This window comes from Rhinolophus ferrumequinum, chromosome 12 (genome assembly GCF_004115265.2).
Source record: "Rhinolophus ferrumequinum isolate MPI-CBG mRhiFer1 chromosome 12, mRhiFer1_v1.p, whole genome shotgun sequence".
Lineage (NCBI taxonomy): Eukaryota > Metazoa > Chordata > Mammalia > Chiroptera > Rhinolophidae > Rhinolophus > Rhinolophus ferrumequinum.
The window spans coordinates 8328269-8350432 of record NC_046295.1 but is presented as its reverse complement, the minus strand read 5'-3'; the positions used below and the strand labels follow the sequence as shown (position 1 = coordinate 8350432).

Genomic DNA, 22164 nt, shown 5'->3' with positions numbered 1-22164 from the left:
CTTTTTTGAAACTCTTACTTTTGTTGGACTTTAGGATCTTACACTGTGCCTCCTACGCAATAGGCCACTATCACCTCCAGGCCGAGTCCTGGGGCTTCTTCTTTCTTCTCTGTGCCCTGTTCCTGGGCAGTTCACCCAGGTCCATGGCTCTAAAAACAATTTATCATCTCTGTGCTGATGACTTCTAAATTTATATCTCCAGTTCCCAAATCCCAGAATGGTATTATAGATCCACTGCCTATTTGACATGTCCATAGAACCTCAAATTTAACACGAGCAAAAAAGAACTCTTGATTTTTTTTTTAAACTCCAGACTGTTTCTCTCCTGTTTTTCCCCATTCAGTAAAATCTATCTGTTGCTCAAGACAGAAAGTTGAGAATAATCCTGTTTTCCCTCTTTTCCAACAACCAGTCTAACACCAAACAAATCCATCTGGCTGTGTCTCCATGGCAACCACTGTATTGCAAATCATCATCACCTAGTTCTTATGGTCTCCTCTAGTCCACTCTGCCCTCTTTCACACAGAAGCTGGAACAATCGTCTAGAAATATACATCAGATTATGTCATTCTTCAACAGCTTTCCACTGTATTTGGAACAAAATCCAAACTCTTTCCCACCATCTAGGAAGCTCTGCATGCTCCAGCCCCATCTACATCTCTTACTTCATCTCATGTCACTCTCTGCTTGGTTTATTATACTAAGTCTCTCAGTTCCTCAGACACACTAAACCTCTTCCATCCTCAGGGACGTTCTTACTCTGGTTCTTTGCTCAGTTATCCCTCACGACACAACTTAAATGTCACCTGTGTAGCGAGGTCTTCCCTGACTACCCAAAATAACGGTACTTGCACCCCTCCCAATCCCATTATTCTCTATCAAGGAGGCCTGTTCCCTTCTTTCTTATAATATGCCATTTTATAATCAGTTATTTATAAGTTATTTTTACTTTTGAAAACTTAGTGGTTCAATGCCAGCCTCCATCCCACTGCACTGTTAGCAATATGTCTTTTTTTTTTTTTTTTCAATGTATACTCAGCACGCAGCACAATGCTGGGTGCATATTAAGTGTTCAATAAATATCCAATGAATATGTGAATACAATGCACTTAAGCATATCATTTATCTGTATCAAGCGATTTATCAATTCAGGGATTAGCTTTCTAAAACCATCTAAAATATTGGGAATTTTATTTTTTAAACTGTACAAATTTAGATTTTTCTGAATTTGATATTTTAAGATACCAGGTATGGTTAAAATTCAAATAATTTATGTATTTTACTAAGGAGCTATATTTCTTTTGAGAATTATTCTTGAAGTCCAATGTTGTTACAGACGACATACCTGCGGATCCCTTTTGGTGTTTCTCCAAGTATAAATGTGGTCTGGTCTGTACGATAGACTTTTTTCTTCTTCTGGCTCACGGGATGTGAAATGTAAAGGGGAGATGAAATGCCTCCTTTACTTGCTTGTTGTTCTTTCTTTGTATGTGTCAATGTATCTGCCTTCATTTTTTCTTTATATGTCTAAAAAAAGGAAGGAAGTAAAACCTGTCTCAAAAAATAGTCATTTTTGGTTAAATGAGGCTGTGTTACTTTTCCCCAATACTCTTTATAATCAAGCATATCATATTCTCCAACTGACATCCTTGTTAGAAGATGTTAACCTAGATATTTAAAAAGAATATGTGTTAGATCTTTCTTAAAGATACAAAAGTAATGGCAATATTATGATGTTTCCATTATATCTATGGTTTAAGATATATGTTAAAGATATATCTTTCTTAAAGTAATGACAACAATGTGATATTTCTATTGTCAAGACTGTGGGCCTACTGACACAGGCTAATATCCACTATTCTAAATAAGGATAAAACTTGATGATTATATAAATAATGGCATGAAAATGGGAATTTTTAAATTTTTTAATTCAGTAATTTCTCTCAAAATTATTAACCAGACTTTCAGTTATTTAATTTTACATAAGTAGTCAAATTTAAAAAACAACAATCTTTATGTGATCATTAAATAAGAAACTATTTTCACAAATCCTACTGTTCCTGTCTACTGGATTTCAAGAGTATTTAGTGATTTTGAAGATGCTAATATAAGTTGATTGAAATTATGGATAGAATTTTATTTATTTTACAGACTATGGGTTGCTTGCTTAACATAAATTGTTTAAAACAGTAGGTCAAGAAAAAATAATTTTAAACTATATGGTTCCAATTTCCCTGACAAGATGGTACAGTGAATATGTGGAAAGTTGCCATCTCATTCCCCAAAAAGAAATACTGGATACAATTTGACAACAACAACAAAATTATATCTGAGCTAAAAGTAAGAAGGGAAAATCTTTAGGTGCCAAAAAGAAGTAACATAGTGGTGAGTGGGAGCTGAAGCTCAGTACCCCTCCAAGGACAGGGTCTTAAGTTATTGTCTGCAGGGCCCCATGTGTAGAGGGGAGATGAAAATGATTTAACTCTCTGAATTAAAAAACCAACCAACCAACCAACCAACCAACCAACAACACAGCAGGAATTAAAAGGATGTCCAATTTGCAAATTAAAGCTAGGGAAACCTGATAAAGACACAGGATAGAAGCAGGCTACCTTCTTACTCTAGATAGAAAGAATCACTGGCAAAAATAAATAAATAAATAAATAAATAAATAAATAAATAAATAAATAAATGAAATGAAATAAACAAAAGGAATGCCCAGCCTGTGCTATTTGTGGCACCTTAATTTGTAGCACTTGGGAGGTATGGAAAAATCTAAGCTAAGAATTATCATAAAAAACTGGCCTAGAACTAGTGAAAACCATAGCTCAATGAGGGATGAATACAAAAATATACCATAGGAAGACTTCCATAATCTGGGGATTGCTTGTTATACCAATGGAGGTGGGGTGGGGGGAATTTAGGCAAAAATTATAAAGAACATATAAAACCCACCACCATGAAAGTGGGCAGATGCAACAAATGTAAGAATCAATACCTGAGGAATTATAGATAATAAAGCAATCTGAAAGAGACTTTAAATAATGAACATGTCCAGAAAGACAAAGGAGGGGATAGAATCCATTAGAAAGAACTGGTTATTACATAGGCAGATCTGAGAAAAAAACAAATACAAAATCTAAAACAGAAATACAGTTTTGAAATGAAAAATAGAGATAGAAACAAACTCAAAATATGAAGTTAAACAGCATACTAAACAGCCCTACAAAGATAGATGATAAACTGGTAGCATAAAGCAGTACAGAGATTAAACAAGAAAGAAAGAAAAAGAGAGAGAGAGAGGGCGGGAGAGAGAGAGAGAGAGAGAGAGAGAGAGAGAGAGAGAGAGAGAGAGAGAGAGAGAGAGAGAGAGGGGAAAAAGAGAAAGAAAGAAGAAAGAGAGAAAGGAGGGCAGGAGGGAGGAAAAGAAAGAAAGGAAGGAAGACATAAAGGAAGAAAAGAAAAAAATTAAGAGAGAGAAGACATACCAAAATTTCTAAAATACCAGGAGGAGAGAACAAATAAAATGGAAGAAATAATGCCAAAGAGATAATGGCAGAGAATTGAAGAAGGCATGAATACTCAAACTAAAAAACGGAGAATTTCTAGTGGAAAAAATGAAAATAAATTTATACTTTGTTATATCACAGAGAAAGGGAATATCTTTTAAAAATACCAGAGAAGACAGGCTATCCCACAAAGAAATGACAATCAAACTAAAGGCAGACTTCTGATTAACATTACCACGACTATGAGAAGATAATGAGATAATGTCTTCAATGTGCAGAGAGAGAAAAAACTGTCAACCTAGAATTCTACACCCAGTTAAACTATCATTTGAGAAATTTTTCAGACATACAGAGACTGCAAGAGTTTACTAGACAAAGATTCTTGCTGATGACATTTTTCTTTTATAGGAGTTCAGTGGGATCGAAGTGGCACATATCGATGAACATGGGTAGAGAATAGCTTTTCATTTTACAAACATTTACTAAGCACTTATTATGTTCCTGCTACCATGCTCTGCAGTTGAGAACAAAGATATTTACAAATACAAAGATACAAAATACCCTTACATATATGTATACAAAATACCCTTAAGGGACTTAAAATTGACAATCTCATTTCTTTAAAAAAATGGTACATTTAGAGTTTTTCATTTTTAAAATAAATCATTTATATCAACTTATATTCCAAGTTCATTTTACTGAAATAAACTAACATAAGACAAAACATAAGACATGACTACATGCTCATTGGCAAACCATTTCTAATGAAAATAAATCGACTTCTTTCAAAGTCTACTGTGACTCAAACAAACACAAAATGTTCAAAGTACTTTCCTTGAAGACATAATTTTTTAAATCTTAAAACATGAAGAAAGAGAGGAAAATGCTGATCTTTAAAGATAAATTTGAAAGAGATTTGATGCATTTATTTTACATTACAAGCAAGTAAGATGAATGTTAAAAGTTCCTAATAAAAAGGCTCATTATCTTAGATGATCCCCAAGAAAGAATTACCCATTCTTTCTTGGAGAGATGAGAATGTTTACATGAGGGTAAAGGGAGTAAACAGAAAGAGAAGGAACTGGGCCAACCAAGAACACACCCTGCCATATACTGCAATTTACATGATTGCTCTGGGCCTTTCTGACCCTGGCAGCATTACAAAGCTCACATTTTGTACAGATACAGTTTTCATAAATCAGTTTTATGAATTCTTCAGGAAGATTCAGCTTTTCTAACCATAGCTATCAGAAATGTGGATCTTTAGTTTTTGCCACATATTCTACATTTTAAAACCTGATTATTTTATACAACAGTAAAAAGGGGAAAGCATTTGTCTCCCACATGGGCTCAATATCCCATCTTTTATTTTTAAAAAATCTAGGTTCAGATTTCCATTTTCGAAAGAAGGCTGTGAAACAAAATTTTGTTAATTAATAAACATTTGGTACTCTTCTTATAAAATCTAGTTTCACTACTTTACAGTAAAATCCTTTATGATTGCATCCAATCCAATACAGATTAATTTCTTTACAATAGTATCCTTTACAACTGATACAAGGAAAATAGTGCCATAGTTGCAGTTGCAGTTGTAGTGACAGTTATAATTTATTATAAAGCAAAGTACAGGGACTATGGCCAGATTATGTGAACTGGACTCAAACTCATTCATTATCATTATGTCAAATCCATGACCTAATTCCTGGAGACACATCAATAGCTGGCACAGATAATGCTGATTCCTTCTTCTCTGCTCATCTATACCCCCATGGAGCAGGGGAATTGGAGGGAACAGTGCTCAATGAAGCAGAACGACCTGATAGGGTGTGCAGGCTGTCCACAGTTGGCTACCAGAAATTACTGAAGTGTTTTGTGAAGCAATTTTGGAATGAATCTGTCTGTGGAGCTGGTTTCTCCAGAAGACACCTTACAGAGAGCATATGCCAGAACAAAGAGCAATGTGTTTTTAACAGTGACGTACTGTTTTTCCCATAACTAGATGGTTATTAGGCTGGATTAGTTATGGAGAAAACTGGAAGCAGGAAGGATATATTCAACGGCTGGAAGGTCCTGATGGTTCTGACCCATTGAGTAGCCTGAGTGGAAGAATTAAAGTTTGGATTCTAAGATCACCAGAGGATGTGCCCGCCACAGGAGAGAGCTCTTTGGTCTACACCTTGTTCCTGAGAGTAGCACAGAATGTCACACTGTAGTCACTGCTGCCGGTGGGCCTATGTGTTGCCACAGGCCACACTGACCTGATCACACCAACTTTGCCATAAAGCTTAAAAATATCGAGTGCTCTTTCGTTTTTTTCCTCATTAAACCTTAAATAGTGAAGTCTGAGAGGCAGCAATGCTTTTGTTTACACATCTGTTCAAACAAAAGATTAAAAACCTCTCTTTGGGTAAGGGCCAACCCTGTAAACACATAAAAAGTCATAAACTTGCTTGTCTTTGCAAAGAGGGGAATCAGGGGTACTATGAAAACATATAGCACATGTAAATAAATTCATTCCAACAGCATCTGAGAGTCTAAAATGACAATAAGTTTTAAGGATCTTTGTACAAGTGTGAAAAAGCCCTTTCCTCAAAGTAATCATTCAAGATATCTGGCTGGAGGTAGGAAATGTTACTGTAAATGCAGTTTTCCAATACTCAACAAACACCTAAGGCAACCATGCTACCCCCTTCACTCACTCTCTAGAGAAAAGCCAGCTGGTTAGAGGACCCACCACGAATATATACTGAAGTCAAATTTTCTGTATGTGTTTAAAAATGACATTCAAATCTGAAAAAAAAATAACCACTTGATGCAAATCTAAAACTTTTTGGGGGGTGAGAGAGAGATTCAAGTTTGTAACTATGGTTCTGACAGCCTCGGGAGAGCACACACTACAAATAGAAACATGAAAGCCCCATCTTCCTGGGATCTGTTAATGGGAAGGCACTAGATTCATGACCACAGCAGCCGACCTGTGGGAAAGGGCCAGGTGAGATGGTGGCCGTTACCTTTACCAAAGCCTGCAGATGAGCAATGAGGAGTGCTCACTCATACCCTCAGTCCTCCACAGGCAGGTGGCCAGGGCGTAAAGTCCCTCTAATACCTCCTACAAAGGCTAGGGCAGGATCGGGGCTTTTGGGGGAGATGTCTGAGCACTGGACTCAGCACCACAGGCCCCGGGGCCCAGGCCTTACCCAGCCACGTGCTGTATAAACTTGGGGAGGTTTTCTATCTTTTTGAGGCTCATTATCCTGGGGGATAATGAGGGATTTGGGGATCAGGATCTGGGGATGGGGAATTTGGATCTGGGGCTCCCATCTGTCTCTTCCATATTTAAAATTCATAATTCTTCCAGTCTTTATAGACATTCCAGAAAGTAGTAATGAATAAATAGGTCCTTAGCATCTTGTAGCCCTGATCTCAGCTTCAAATCTTTCTATGTATGTTTTATTTATATTTCTGTAAAATTTTCTCTAAAGACTACTTGAAAGTTCTATGTTACATAGTACCTGTTATATGAAACGATCACAGAAGGGTGGTGTTGATGGGAAAAAAAAAATTAAAAAGCCTTGCTTGGCAAGCACTCCCCGCTGCCTGCCTTTCCGCTGGCTGGCACTTCCCATGAGATTAGCCACCTCACTTCCCTCTTCCACGGCCTCCAGCTAGAGTAAGTACAGGCTGATTTGGTTACAAGGCCACCAATGGCTCTTCAGCATCTAAGGGAGAATATGTGAAGCACCATGCCACAGATGACACAGAGACACTGCGACTCGTTGTGATGTGCGATGCAGATTATTATTAATTAATAAATAAATAATTCATAATACATAATAAAACACTTAAACCTCTGAATAATTCACTTTTTTAGTAAATTAGAGCAGATTCCCTGTAACTACATCATTTTTATTCTCTCCTATTCTGATTTGCTTTCTTGCGTCATGTAGGGGAGGAAGTAAAGCTTTCACACAGAGAAAGGCCAATTGTAAGCACATCCCTCTAGCACTGAATTTAATGATCAGGTGACTCTCTTCATATGATCTTAAATAGTAGTTCTGAAGCTTTTTGGTCTGTGGGGTGGGGCACAAAAACATAACCTTTGCCCCACCTTCTGTTTTTCTAGCTGGGCTAATAATCAAATTAACAGAGGCAGATTAACAGGAGAAAATGTCTACAGTGTACATTGGGAGTGTCACAAGATATGAGACCCAGTGAGTCGCTGGGCAGTTGAGGTTTAGACGCCACTTTGGGCAAAGGACGAGGGGGTATTCGGTCTTTTACCTGGCAGCAGTAACAGCCTTAAATACTGAATAAGATACAGTAAGGTATAGATTTCTAATTCCATTTTGAAGTAGTGAATGCTAAATAGTCATGAAAACTGTTTATATAACTGATTTTGATTCTGATAGTAACTTGGCTACAAGATGACCCACACCTTTAAAATAAAACATCAATTTACCAATAATCTTGCCATAAAAGCTGTGAGAACTGACTCTAATTTTGTTAAAAGGATTATTATCTTCCTCGGGAAATTTGCAAAACTATCACAAATTCCATATTAAATCAAGGACCACAGTTCAGACATATTCATCCTGCCTAAGCCAATCCACCACACAAGAATTCATGCTTATACCAATAAATTAGAGTCATTCTTCACATTTTCCCTTATAGAATCTTTTTGAGAAGGCTTTATTTAGCATCTACCGGAATTTCAATTACAATCAGTAGGTCCTGTTGATGTAGGATCTACCGGCAATTTCTGGGTGTGGGCTGGGATTGTGTTTCGTGAAGCTGAAGAATGGACACGTGGATCAGGGAGAGGCAAACAGTTGTAAAGGAAGATAGTTTATTAAAAGCAGGAGAAAGGTTATAGCTCCCAAGCGGGAGGGGGTACCCGAAACTGGGAAGCCCACTAGCTAAGGCAAAAGCTTGTGTTTATATACCTTTATTTCTACCTGGGAGGGGGCATGCTGGGGTGCTGGTGCTTACGGTTTATTAAATTCGTTCTGTTGTGTAGCCTGGGGGAGGCTTTTCAAAATGTCCTTCGAAATGTCTTTACTGCCTTGGGGCATGATTGATTTTTCTGTTTTGTGAAGAGTGTGTTATTTTGAAAACTTAAAAAAAATAGCCAGTGTTTTGTTTTTGGTCAGTGTTTCGTTTTCGCTCAGTTCACCAGGGAATTCCTGACTGCCTGATGTCATACTAACTAACCTGTCTCAATGTGACTAATAGACTAAGATACAGTTCCTAAAGCAAAAGAGATTCACAGTCTCACCAGGGAAATGGTGTCAGGCGTTGTTGATGGGCCGTCAACAGACACTGCCGCCCTCTTTGTTGTCTGAGCAAAAGTGGGGTTCTCTCAGAGATGTGCTCAGGGAAGGAGGATTGCTCTCTCAGTTCTTGGGGGAGAAAGTGAGAGTAGTCAAGGAAGTCGTGTTCTGCAGAAAGATTTTCCTCCCTGATAAAGGAGAGATACTTGAAGAGAGCCAGCCTTCCTGCCTCTGGATACATTTGCATGAGTCCTTGAGATGCAGGAGTCATCCTGCAACACGAGGCAAAAGGCCCAGGGACCACAAGTTCACTTACTAAGGATAGTGGGAGCAGAAATGAAACAGCCTGAATCCTTACGATGTCACTGGGCTGTAGCACCAACCCTGGAAATACCTCCCTTCAGACTTGCTGATACATTAGTTAGTTAATGACCTACGTGTAGGCTGCTTTTAGATGCTTATTCTATTCCTTGCAGCTAAAAGCGTTCTCTAGACATACATACAATATCACATAATACAATGTGATAAGAGCTATATAGATACACATACACACAAAGTAAAAATAAAGGAGACATTTACACTGCTTTGGGGAAGTCTTAGGGGCAAGCTGTCACAGGTGATACAATGGCAAGGAGTTCAACAGGCAGACACAGGTGAAATGGAATTTTAAACACAAAACCCCCAGGAGCAAAGGCATGGAAGGGTAAAAGGAGCCCACAGTGTGCCTGGAGACTGGTTTGTAAGCTGAGGGCCGACTGGAGGAGGTTGCCTGCCTTTATGTCCCTGGCGTCTAGCTCAGGGCCTGGCACACAGTTAGTGTCAATCCTCGGGAATGAGTGTCTGGAGTGACACTGGAAAAGCAGCCTAGGGCCAGAATGAAATAGGCTTTGTGGGTCGTGGAAAAAAAACACAGTAAGACATTTCACAGGACTGTGGAACACAGAAAATTAAGCCCCACAGTGGCTGCTCAGATTTCTGTGCTAGACAAGGAAAGCTCATAACGTCATGTACGAATAGGGTTATCTTTCTGACGCTGTTCTCCATGTCTTCCCATCTCGAGTGGGTTTCCTATACGGCGCTACGGCCAACAGATGATAAGGCAATAGGTGTTTCCATTAAGTGGCCATGTCCAATTGATACCATGGCTTTCAGAGAGGGATACAATATAATTTGAAAAGGGCTAAGTGTCAACATTATTTAAGTCACTAAGTCAGTCGGAGTTCCATGAGACCTTGTATCTGTAAGCTTTAATACGGTTACTTAGGCGGCATTCTTTCACGAAATAGTATTTTTTACCTATTTAGAATCTTCTAACTATTCTAAACAGAGGAAGTGTTCAAAGAAGCCGTATCTATCTTCTGTGCAATTGGAACAATGACCAGCTGGGAGAAGGGTTAGTTTCAAACTATTTCCTAATAAGTAAAGATTACTTTTGTCAGTCTAGTCCATTGCCAAATTAGTTTATAATTCCTTTCAAATAAAATTTTTTTCTCTAGTATTCTTCATGACAAACCACCCACAGTTCAAGGCAGGTCTTTCATCTCTAAAATTACAGGACTAGACTACGTATCCTTAATGGTATACTAACATATTCTACTATTGGTACGATGAAAAACAAAAATAATAACAGGTCAGTGTAGACGATAACAGAGGGAGTTTCACTCAACACCCCAACTGATAATCAATAATCATAATTATAATAATACAAATTTACATTATATTCTGAACACATTTAATGCCTTTCTTTCAAAGAGTTGAATGTGTTTTGTACACATTAGTCACGTTACCCACTAATCCTGGTAACATCATTGTGAGGAAGGAGGGGAACAGGTATGTATGTGTATAGTTAACACCGGATTCTCCTTCTGCTGACTAGGTAACAGGTGTTCTTCACAAATGACATACTATCTTTCTGAATCAATCCTAGTTCTAAGGCTAGAAACACAAAAGCTTTTCTCATGCCAACACTAATCACATAATTTCATACATTCATACACACCATTTAAAAAACCTTGATCTCTACTAAAATTACTTGAAAGAATAACTTTCTGTTATAAACACCATAAAATTAACATCTAGCTATAGAAAGAAAAATGATAAGACCATGAAAAATCCCACCCAGTAAGAGTTAATTCCATTACATGCTGAAACCATAAACGTTACTTACTGGACTACTTCATAAACCAGTCATTTGTGAACAATTACTTTAAACCATCATGCCATTCACTCCCCTGAAAAATAGGATAATGGAATGCTATATCTCCCCAAAGTCTGCTCATTGTAAACAGTCCATCCCTCCTTGCTGTCTCCAAAAGCTGTATAAACATACTGCAATCAAATCCACCCTAGCTCCTAGAAACCCTTTCTTTAAGTCATCTACAAAATGCCAATCTAATACAAATACAAGACAGAGAAGTTCTCACTAACACAACATTTTGTATTTACAGTACTCTGAACAGTGCTTAAACCTGCACTGGTTATATAAAAGGCACTCTCCCCCATGCCACCCACAGCCCCCAGGCTGACAGCATGCTTAGTTCTCTCATTTACACCACACTGCAATAACATAAAGAAGGGTTTACTATTAATCCAGGTTTTACTACAAAGCGACCCGTTATTTCTCTGTCAAATACTGGCGAGAGTGCCAAGTGTCTGTCATCCAATTCAGGGGATTAAGTCTTCTTTTATAGTCTGATACTTGTACCAATTTATAAAAATACAGATATAGTTTCTTAGAGTTGGTCACAGTCTATATTTTGGCTTGGATTCAGGCAGCAGAGGTTGACTATGACAGCTGGCAGGAAACTGACTGGAGAATACATCCTCCCCCTTTCAGTTGCCACATCTCAGTTGCCATAGTGATTAATCCTTAATTGAATGCTGTCTTTGTACATTTCTTTTCAGAAAACTTTAAACTTAAGTTGAAAACATGCAGTTGATTGAAAAAATGAGGCACCACATCACAAACAGGTATAGCTAAGTTTTGTGACATACTTCCATATATTAAAAGAACAAATTAACTTTAATAAAGGTATTATCAGTTCCTTCACATACTTAAAATATTTCTTTTGGTCTGAGCTTAACCGTAAATCACACAGGTTTTTCCTCTGGTTATCAGATATCTCTTAAAATAAGCGGTCTTCAGAAATGGTTGTAAAGTATCCAAGTACAATTTAAGGGAAAACGAATTCTTATTTTATATTGTTTGTATTACTACTATATAACAAAGGTATAACTAGAAATTTATTTTAGGAAAGATAGGTTTTCATTCAAGACATCTATAAAATGTGTTCCATAAACAGAAATTATTTATAAAAGTATAAACTATAAGAAACCAAAGGAAAGATGGAAAAGATAGTATATTAGGCCTTATCTTAATATATAGTTGAATTTGAAAAGCAGGTTCATAGCTTTTGGCATTTCAGTTATCAGTAATTATACCAAAATGATTGAGAGGTAAACTCTGAAAGACCACAAGATTTTACCTATAATAGAATCGTGGTGTACATTACGTCTCTTTTGTAAGTTCCCCATGTAGTATACTCCTTTGCAATTTAGTTAAGGCTTTAACTTAGACTCAACTATAGACTCAACCTGCATATTGTGGTCACTGTCAATCATGTATTGCCATCGTACAAATAAATAGTATTTGTTTTCTTAGGAAGTGAGGCAACACATCTGCATCTGGCTATGGGCGCGTGCGCGCGTGCGCGCGCACACACACACACACACACACACAGACCACACGCACTCATGCACACACACAAAATCTTTTCAAACACAAATAAAGGTCTCTAATAAAACTTTGTTGACAGATAAGATGCACTCAGAAGAATTCCCAGTAATCAAAAAAATTCTGGATGTGAGCCCCAGATGAAAGACACTGTCCTGTCGGTGGGAGGTCTGGGGATTTTTAGATCTTCAAAAGCAAGAGGTTTGCAGAGTTTTCTAACACCATGGCTGAATCTCTTTTGTCTGTACCTTGCTTCATTTCCCTTCACCTTAGTTTCTTCTATTTTCTTACCATAACTACTTTTAAATTTTTTCAAAATTGCAAATTCACTATTGCCACCCACCTCCATACTACACGCTACAAAAGCTCTCAGTGAGTGATATACATATCTCTAATCAACGTTTCAATGATTTACTCATTAAAAGTGTTGAATAGTGACGAGATATGATGAAATCAGTGAATGTGAACATTTTTTTCTTAGAAATTCTTTGAGATGGCTTTGAAATGTCATCAATATCTCACCTATGTGAAATAATATTATTTTAAAAAGTCACTTCAGAAATCCTTAATTGAACTATCTTTACAAAGTTTTAGTAAAGAGAAAAATAACACTGGCATCATTCTATCTCCCTGACATTATTGAGGTAGTATGTAGTTTCCAGAAGTATTATAATGAGGAGAACCAAGAATATTACATATAAAGATAATGCAAAAGGACTAGTTTGATGGCAGAGTGATATCTCATTTGAATGTCTGTCAGCGGTTGTGAAGATATCTTAAATTAGAAGCAATCACTTCAATTGATGAATCTAAAGAGAAAATGTATCTATCAGCTTCAAAGAGAAAAATTACTAATAACTTCAATTCTAATACAGACTATCATAAAATAAATTAAAATAAATTATAAAGTACTGAGTGACTTTCTATTTTCATAAGCAAAAACTTAATACTCACATACAAAATTTTAAAAAATATTCCACCCTAAACATCCTTTTTTTTTTTTTTAAGGGAGTCCAAAGCCCCAGATCTGCTAGTACCACCCATTCTTTTATCTATAGTTAAATATGGTTGCATACAACTGTTCAAGATTACTCCTCATTGATCCCCAGGGGGATCAACAACTCCAGAGGACTCAGACCTGACATCAGTCATATCCAGTGGTAGTAATAACAATAGCTATTATTCGTTTAGTGCTATTTGGCGTCAGACACTGATCAGATCATTTTATAGGTATTACTTCATTTAGTTTTCATAAAAACATTTTGAGGTAAGAAGTACAGTTATTTGTATTTTAATCACAAGGACATTGAGGCACAGAGAAGGTAAGTAACTTTCTTATGGTCACACAGGAAGTGTGAGTTAGAGCTAGAATTCAAACTCTGGCATTCTGAGTAGAGTTCATGCCATAGGCTAGTTATAACTATCACAATTCTTTCTGCCTCTGGAAGATTACAGAGTTCAACAAATTGAAGATGAGTCTCATTATATGAATTATCTATTCCTAATTAAACTGAAGAAAAGAATGAGGTATGTCTTAGGGGTCATAGTCTTATGTCAAAAATATAATAATAAAAAATATGTAATAGTTTTAGTTTTTGATATTGGTGAAAAACACCACAAATACGATCACTATCTATTTTGAAAATTCTAATTCTCATGTAACAAGTAAGACCTTTCTTTTTAACAGTAAGTTTATAATATTGTCCCTGAATAATTTTTGCATATAGGTAATACAACTTTCAAGATGTTGAAGTACATCTGTATTATTTACCTGATATATTGAATGGTGTAAGTCAAACCTGAGGGATTGAATCTTCTTGTGTTGGAATTTTACCGTACCAAATATTGATTTAAAGAAGTCAGCCACTGAAATCAGTGTGTTTATTCAGACAGCTCTTGGCTTGCTACTATCGATGGCATGGGATTGGGCCTCCGGCTTAGTGGCTTTAAAACTTCCCTGGCTCTCTTTGGCCCTTTCTCTCTCCCCCTTTCTCTCTTCTGCCCCCTCTCTCCTCCTCTCCCCCATCTTGGCTAGGCCTGTTCTCTTCCCTGAGAATGTATCACTAATAAATGCTGCTTGCATTAAAAAAAAAAAAAAACCACCAAAAAAAAGCATTTACAAAAGGGTTTTTATCAGCCTAAGATTGGAACTAGGTTTAGAGCATGAGTGATTTGGGAACAGAATTTAATGATTCGGGATTAGGTGAAGTAGGCAGGTTGCAGTCACTTAATTGTTACAGGGGCACAGAATAGGTTTTCAAGCAATTTGTTTATGAAAACTTTTAGGGTTTCAGCTTCTTTCTCCCACAACAGTTTGTGGCAACAGGGGCTAGCCCTTTTCAGTCTTAGTAAATTTCCAATTTTAGTTTTCTAAATTTAGTTCTCATTTCTGCCTTTATTTCTCATAAGAAACCATAACAACGACCTATTTTAAACTTTTGTACCTCAAAAAAACACATTTGCATATCACCCATAGAATGGTCAGTGTATGTTAAATCTGTTTTGTCCTGTGCTTTGACAAGTTTTAATCTGGGATTATTTCGCTTCATTCACCTCCATTTGATACAAATGTTACTGAATTCTGGAATTTCTCCAGCAACTCCTGGGTCACCTTATTCATGGGGTTTCTGATTTTAGAGGTTTGAATCATATTACCTTGTCTACCATTGCATTTTTTGAACAAGATTTTTAATATACGTATAAATATACAAACATGTGGCAAAGATAAGGGTCTATGGAGGCAAATGGGTAGGGGAAAAAGGAAGCACCTAGAAACAGTGGCTATCCTGACAGTTCCACGACTAGAGAAAAAACTTGTCCAGAGCTTGGGTCGAGGGATGAGACAGACCAGGGATAGCAGTTGATATGCAGATCTTCACTGTGGAATGTCTAAAGTCCAGTGCAGTTCTGAAGTGGGCTCATCTGCCTCTTAACCAAACACACACACGCTCCTGAGGTGTGGTCCTCTGGCTTGCTTTAGAAAAATAGCAGGTCAAATGTCACTTATGGGGCTGAGCCCCTTCCCAGTGAAACAAACACCATTCGTGGTTAAAAACTTGGGTTTCTTTGCCGACTCATTCTGTGGGTAGAGACATCAGCAGACAGAAGGTTGACACTGGGTGGTGTGGTTTCAGAATCAGGGTGTGGTATGTAAAATGGGACGTGGTTCTTCCAGGAGACCAGTGGAGATTGGAAAATGACAGCCTAGGGAGGAGGCGTGGTGTCCATAGGTTCCGAGTCCTTGATAGGGTTTGCAGAGATGTTGTTTGCTGGAGCTTGGGTGACTGCAGAGGTCACGAGGGGTGCATTTGTAGTGCTAACAGCAGTGCTGACGAGTGAGGTTTTACTTTTCCTATTACCAGAGGTCCCTGATGTGGCCTGAGGGGTGGTTTGGGGGCTACCTGCATAATTGGGGACAAGGCGGAGGTACTTCGATACAGATTCGCCAGGGGAGGTGTCTGAGTTTGGAGGGTTTGCCACACGGCAATAGACTTGAGGTTTGTAATCGACTTGAGGTTTGCGATAGACTTGAGGTTTGCGATAGACTTGAGGTTTGTGATAGACTTGAGGTTTGCGAGACCTCCTTCTGGGGCACGAGGCAGCTGTGAATACGAACACCTCGAAAGGGGGAGGAGGAGTCGTGTCCATGTCAGTGACATCAGAATCTGAAGTAGACCGGCCGGTCTGATTTCCAGATGCATTGGTTGAGGTGGAAGGGATGGCCACAGAGTTGGTGGGCAGGGCAAGAGGGAGACTGGCAGAAGGGACTGGAAGAGGGGTGGGTAAGGATAAAGCAGGGGGAGGAGAATCTACACACATAGGGATCGGGGATTCATTGTTGCAGGAGGGCGGCTGGAAGGTCATAGAAGGTGTGGAGAGGTCAGAAATAGATGTAGTTATGACTGAATGTAAACGGCCTCCATTCCTATTGCGTGGAATTCCCAAAATGTGATTAGAACTGAGAGGTGGAAGAGAATGGGAAAGAGGAAAGTGATCAATATTTTGTGTTACACCTGTAGGGACAGGCTTGGTTTGGGGCCCAGCTGATAGGTCAGCTGAGTTGGCAGCAGTAGCTGGGACCTGCCCAGTGTTATTAGCCTGTAGCAGGGAGTCTGTAACCACCCCAGGTGGGGTAAAAGAAGGGGCAGACTGAGTGGCACTGCAGTTTGCCTTGACCTTGGTTTTATCCTCCATGATCTTATTCCTCTGACATGTAGGGATCTTCAAGGTGTCCGGGTTTCTGTCAAAATCTAAGCAAGGAAGCTTACATGGTACGGGAAGCATCCCTCGATCCCACTGCAGTGGTGGCAGGGGTAGTGAAAGTGGCATGGGCATTTTGCGTTTGAGGAGCCTACTGCTGGCAGATACCCGTGAAGAAGAGCTCCTGGATGGGACATCTGAAGGTTTTAGGCTGTGTGTCTCCTTACCCGACATTAAGGGGTCTGAATTGATGGGCACATGGTCTTCACCTAGCACTTCCTTTGTGGGTCTCTCTGGCAGCAGGGAGCAGCATGCGCTTGGGGCAGAGAGCACCGCTGGTTCAGAATCACGCTTTGGGGGTGGGACCTGGGCGTTCTCACTCGAGCTGGACTGTGGGTGCCTGGGACCGCCGGCCAGAGGTCCAGGACTGCGCTCGGCAGAAATGGCGACTCCGTCGGTCTTCGGGGGCCTCGATGTTAAAGGCAGATCCCCACTACTCTGTTGGCTTTTCTGATCATCCTGCCCGTTGGTCTCCACATGATGCTCTTCATTTTCTGCCATCTCTTTTTTGGGCTCTTCTTGGATCTTCACCTCCAGCTCCTTTGAGCAAGGAAGTGGGATGGTACTGGATGGTACTGGCATCGCACACTTGACTACCCGCTCAGGTGGTGAACGCGGGAGAGTAAATTTTCGCATTGGAGGAGGGATAAATATAGTTCTCGAGGGGCCGAACATCCTGGAATTGGAGCTAGGCAGTACAGGCGTCTTTGGAGGATTTTTCCAGGTCACCAAAGGGAGGCTCCTCAGAAATGAATATATGGCCTGTGGGATACATGCCCTCCTGGCCCACTGGGTCTCGCAGGCCGTTGATAATCCCACACGCCTCGGGAGGCTGAAACCACTGCGGAGGGCATGCGCGGGAGCGGCAGGGTGGTTCCGGCCAGGTGGGCCATCGTCGCGGAAAGCAGGGAAAAGCACCGGGCGATGGCCTCCGCGCAAGGCACGATGGCCACCCCACAAGGCACGATGGCCACCCCACAAGGTACCGTGTCGGAATATAAGTAGCAACTTAGAAAACAAATTGCCCATATAGAACTAGTTGTGCGCCAAAAGAACCTGAGAATAGAGTACGAAACTCGGAGTGCTTCTCCTTAGCTTCCGTCTTTTCTCTGGGTACAGCAGGCACTGAAACGCCCAGCCAGGCGTTTGTGACGTCTCCCTGGAACGTCACAGAGAAAGCTGCACCCACTAGTCCAACACGTGAGGAGATGACGTAAAAGGTCAAAGGTCAAGACCTCAATGGCCAGCTAACCCCTTCTGGACTTCCCAGGACCTGGGACTTCCTGCAGAGGGTTATAGGTGTTTGGCACCAGATAGGCCACCATGCGGGGACCATTCAGAGGACCCATCCACCACGGAGGCCCCATGTTCCAGAGCTCACCCGCCTGGGCAGTGTCTCTGCAGGCCTTCCCAGGTCCGGGAGGCCGCAGCCTGATCAAAGCCTAGTGCGACCCAGATCCAGCCCCAATGTGGCCCACGTCCTCCGGGGCCCTCCCCCTCTTCTATGTGAGGCCTGGAGGCAACTGCACTTTCTCCATGGCGGCCCTGCCTGCCAGAGTCAGCCGCTAGGTGCAAAGGTTTCTGAGGCGTGGACGGGAAGCCCTGACCTGGCTGGGTGCTGCACCTCGCCACACCCTTTATGGCAGGCAGGTTCTTTCTTCAGTTCTTTTTAGAAACTTGGTAAAGCAACATTTAAACAGACCTTTCCTCAAATCGTCCAGTTGGTAGCGGCTTAGCCAGGATTCAAACACAGCTTGTGTGATCACAGTGTTTCCTTATCACATATTCATTATGTGGTATAATTTCCTTCCTTCCTTCCTTCCTTCCTCCCTCCCTCCCTCTCCCTCTCCCTCTCCCTCTCCCTCTCCCTCTCCCTCTCCCTCTCCCTCTCCCTCTCCCTCTCCCTCTCCCTCCCTGCCCACTCCCTCCCTGCCCACTCCCCCCACACCCCGTTCCTTTCTGCCCTCTCACCTGTCCTGGATATCTTAGGGAAAGTGCATATTTCTCTAGTTTCTAGTTCCCCATAATATGCCAAGTTACACCCCTACATAGGGATGTTCTCACAGCCTAGAAAGCTTTCCTCCCTCTTTGAATCAATTTGATCTTCACTTTCTCAGGCAATTCTTTACTATGTCAAAACTCCATTATGGGCTCTCATCCTTACCAGGTACCTTCTGTTAGCAGCTCTGATACCATGTGCAATGATCAGATGCCAAGTTACCAGACAAAATTAACCTGCAGGAAAAATAACTGTTTGATCTTTGAATTCTTGGGAGGAAACTAATATATTTATTTGCCTTGATATTATTAGCAAAGATGCACTTGTGACTTTAAGAATGTAACAGAAAATGGATTAAATAGAAACTATACAAGAAAACATCAAAAAACAAATAAATAAAAAATAGAACTTCCCTGAATACTTTATACCAACCACAATTTAGTCATGAAACGATAAATTTTTTCATTTCCCCTGTACTAAGTTGGTGTACATGGAATAGGGGAAATATACAGCCTCAAAAGGCATATTAAAAACTGCAGGGGATGGATACTCCAGCTTGTTTTCTGGTAAGAAATATCCCTGACTCTGAAAATCCCTGTGAAGAGAAAAGCTTTCTGAGGAGACTGTGCCATCTACCTCAAGAACGTTGGGCCTGAATAGGGTTGAAAACTATTGGTATTGCCAATATAAGGATAAATGAACTCCCTTACTCGCAGGTCCCTGTCAATTAAAGGGAAAGGATATTTGTAGCATTTCTATTTTTACAACTTTCCTTAAGAAGGTCCCAAAGGGACTTTTTATTGCTTCTATATCTAGGGGTTGCTTCTCAGGTCCATTTTGGGAGGAATTATATACCTGCAAACTTCTTCTCTGAAAAATATTTAAGTAAGCTAATGGCTAATATCCAGTTAAATTACTTCATTAACATCTTCCTCAGAGGTTTGACAAACTGTCTTACTTTTTCTAATTAAAATTTGTCTGGCAACGGGCACGGTTAAAAAAAAAAAACCTAATAAAAATGAGCTGTTTAAAAGATATGCTCTTCATTTTAATAAAGCAAATTTCTGGCAAACCCAACATATCTCTGACTGCTTTTTCTAAATAGCTCCTACAAGGTAGTCAAACTATAGACATGCTGTCTACAGTGTTGGTTGAGAAACAGTATACTTCTAGATCAAATGAATGAGTATATCAAAAAGCAGCACACTTGGGTCATGAAAGAATGCTTTCATGAGTTGTATTTTGGCATTGGGCCTTTGGATTACATTAAAAAATGCTAAAAGCACAGCCCTTCAAAGTCCGTTATTACATTTACTCTAAGGATATTATAAGACAATGGACTGTTCACTAGATCATTCCGTGGTCCTCATTTAAAACCTGGGAGGCAAATTTCCTTCAAATTAAGGGGTAGGAAAAGCTTTTCTCCTCCTTAGAAAAGCTAGTATTCCCCCCTACCCTCATACTGCCCCCCCCCACACTTAAGGACAACCATTTAGCTCAGTGTTTCTCTGCAGGGTGTTATGGCATTTTGGGCAGAACAATTCTTGGCATGTGGGATGTTTCCCCCACCCCCCCCACGACAGCCATTTAGTATTCCTGGCTTCCAGACATTAATGCCAGTTGGGCACTCAGTCACTGTGACCACCCAAACTGCCCACACACATTTCCAAATGCACTTAGTTGAGAAAACACTAAATAAATTGTTTACTTCCTTTGAAACTCAATCAAATTTATCATTAAAAAAATATCTGGGTAAGAAAATTATGTCCTATATATCTACATTCTAACTTTCTCTCCCAGTCTTGAAATTCCAGTTTAATTTATATTTCCCTTAGTCCTGAATTTCATTTTGTATTCTGATTTTATTGTTAAGACAATCCAAATCCTTTGTTGAATCAGATGAGGTACAAATAAATGAAGACGGTGTGCCAGTTCAGAGGTGTCTTCCCTGCTTCATTCTTAAAAGCAGTACTAAATTGGAACAAGGTACCACTGTTTTATACAGTATGCATTTTTAACTCCTACACATAAAACAGTAGGAAAACTATTCCTCAGACTTAGCTTTTAGGAATTAAGGAAGGATAATAAGCCAAAGAGAAGATAATATTTTTTAAAACCTTTGATGGAAGTGACTATATGTAAATATCACATTTATATAAAGCCTTATTTCTAAACAACAGCGATTTTTTCAATGAGAAAAGTCCATAGGAAGTATCTATTACTTTTAACATAAAATTTCTTTCACTAAAAAAATAAATTTTACATGAAGCTAGTTTGAGTCTGTCCTTATTTTAGACGAAAAATTTGAGGATCTCTAAATCATACACTTTCCTTTTTCCAGATGAGCAGAAGTGGTTTTGGTTCTGATTTAACTGCATGATTTCCACAGATTCCTCATTTTTGGCAAACTTATTAAGCAACTTAACATTATTACATTTAGATATCGATTTGCCTTTTACTCTAAAACATCTTCAGTGATAACAGTGCCGCCCAAAGGGTTCTGTGTTTTTACACTTATTTGGATGTCACTTATAATCTTAGTAGCTACTTTTGCAAGAGTACTTAAAAGAAGATATTGTTGAGTAACATCTTTGAAAATGAGATAAAAACTAAAGATGACAGTACCTTATGTGCTTCTTACCTTAGAAGTGCAAACAGCTATGTTAGCAGGAAGTTGGGAAAACTGCTTCAGTTCAAATACATCATGTGCTGCCCACCGGCTCATGTGATTTTCAGCTTTGCTCGATCCAATCACATTCTGGTTGGAGTGAATGTAAGCCACTTCCTGAACACCATCTAGGAGGTAATCGATGTTGATTAAGCGATGTCTGATTATGAAGCAAAATGGTTCCATGTATACTTTAAAAATTATCAGCAATACACTAAAAAACAATCATGCTTGTTTTGTTTTGAATCCTCAGGAAAAACATTCAATCTGTCTGTTAACATCATATTTGAAAAAAAAAAAAACTGGAGAGAAAGAGTTCAAATAGATTGGCCTAGGTTAACTTGGAAAGGACTTTCCTCTCCTATCAATATGAGAACTTGAGATTAGGTAACGATCTTTAGATTTAAACCTGAAATGTTGGTTTTTGGCCCACAGAAATGTCAGGGTGGAGGGTCATTTCTATGAATTTGTTGTTCCAGTTGATTTAAAAAGCATGTTTACTAATTTAAAGAGCAGTGCTAGCCTCATAATGTCCTTTAAACATGTACTTGATTACAGTGATGGAGTGGGAGCATGGGATTTATGACTAGGGAGTTTCGTTTGGTTGGCTTTGTTCAGTTTTCCTGTTTGTTTGTCCTTTTTGTACATATGCCCAGAGAATGTCAAGACTGGGAGGTTTTTAGGAAACGAAAAAAATTAACTTATAGCTGTTATCTGAAAGAAGT

At 39.4% G+C, this 22164-nt stretch overlaps 1 protein-coding gene across 3 annotated transcripts in view; it reads right to left on the bottom strand.

Annotated features, from left to right (window-relative positions):
* Nucleotides 1-22164, bottom strand: part of ERCC6L2 (ERCC excision repair 6 like 2) — a 111325-nt gene that overhangs the window by 8209 nt on the left and 80952 nt on the right. For 2 of the 3 annotated variants that reach the window (XM_033123197.1, XM_033123198.1), the window contains 2 exons: nt 21413-21567; nt 1346-1527 (listed from right to left, as the gene is read on the bottom strand). In XM_033123197.1, coding sequence (XP_032979088.1) covers nt 1346-1527; nt 21413-21567 — 337 coding nt within the window. The remainder of the gene's footprint in view (nt 1-1345; nt 1528-21412; nt 21568-22164) is intronic. The other variant, XM_033123199.1, reaches the window with a different exon arrangement.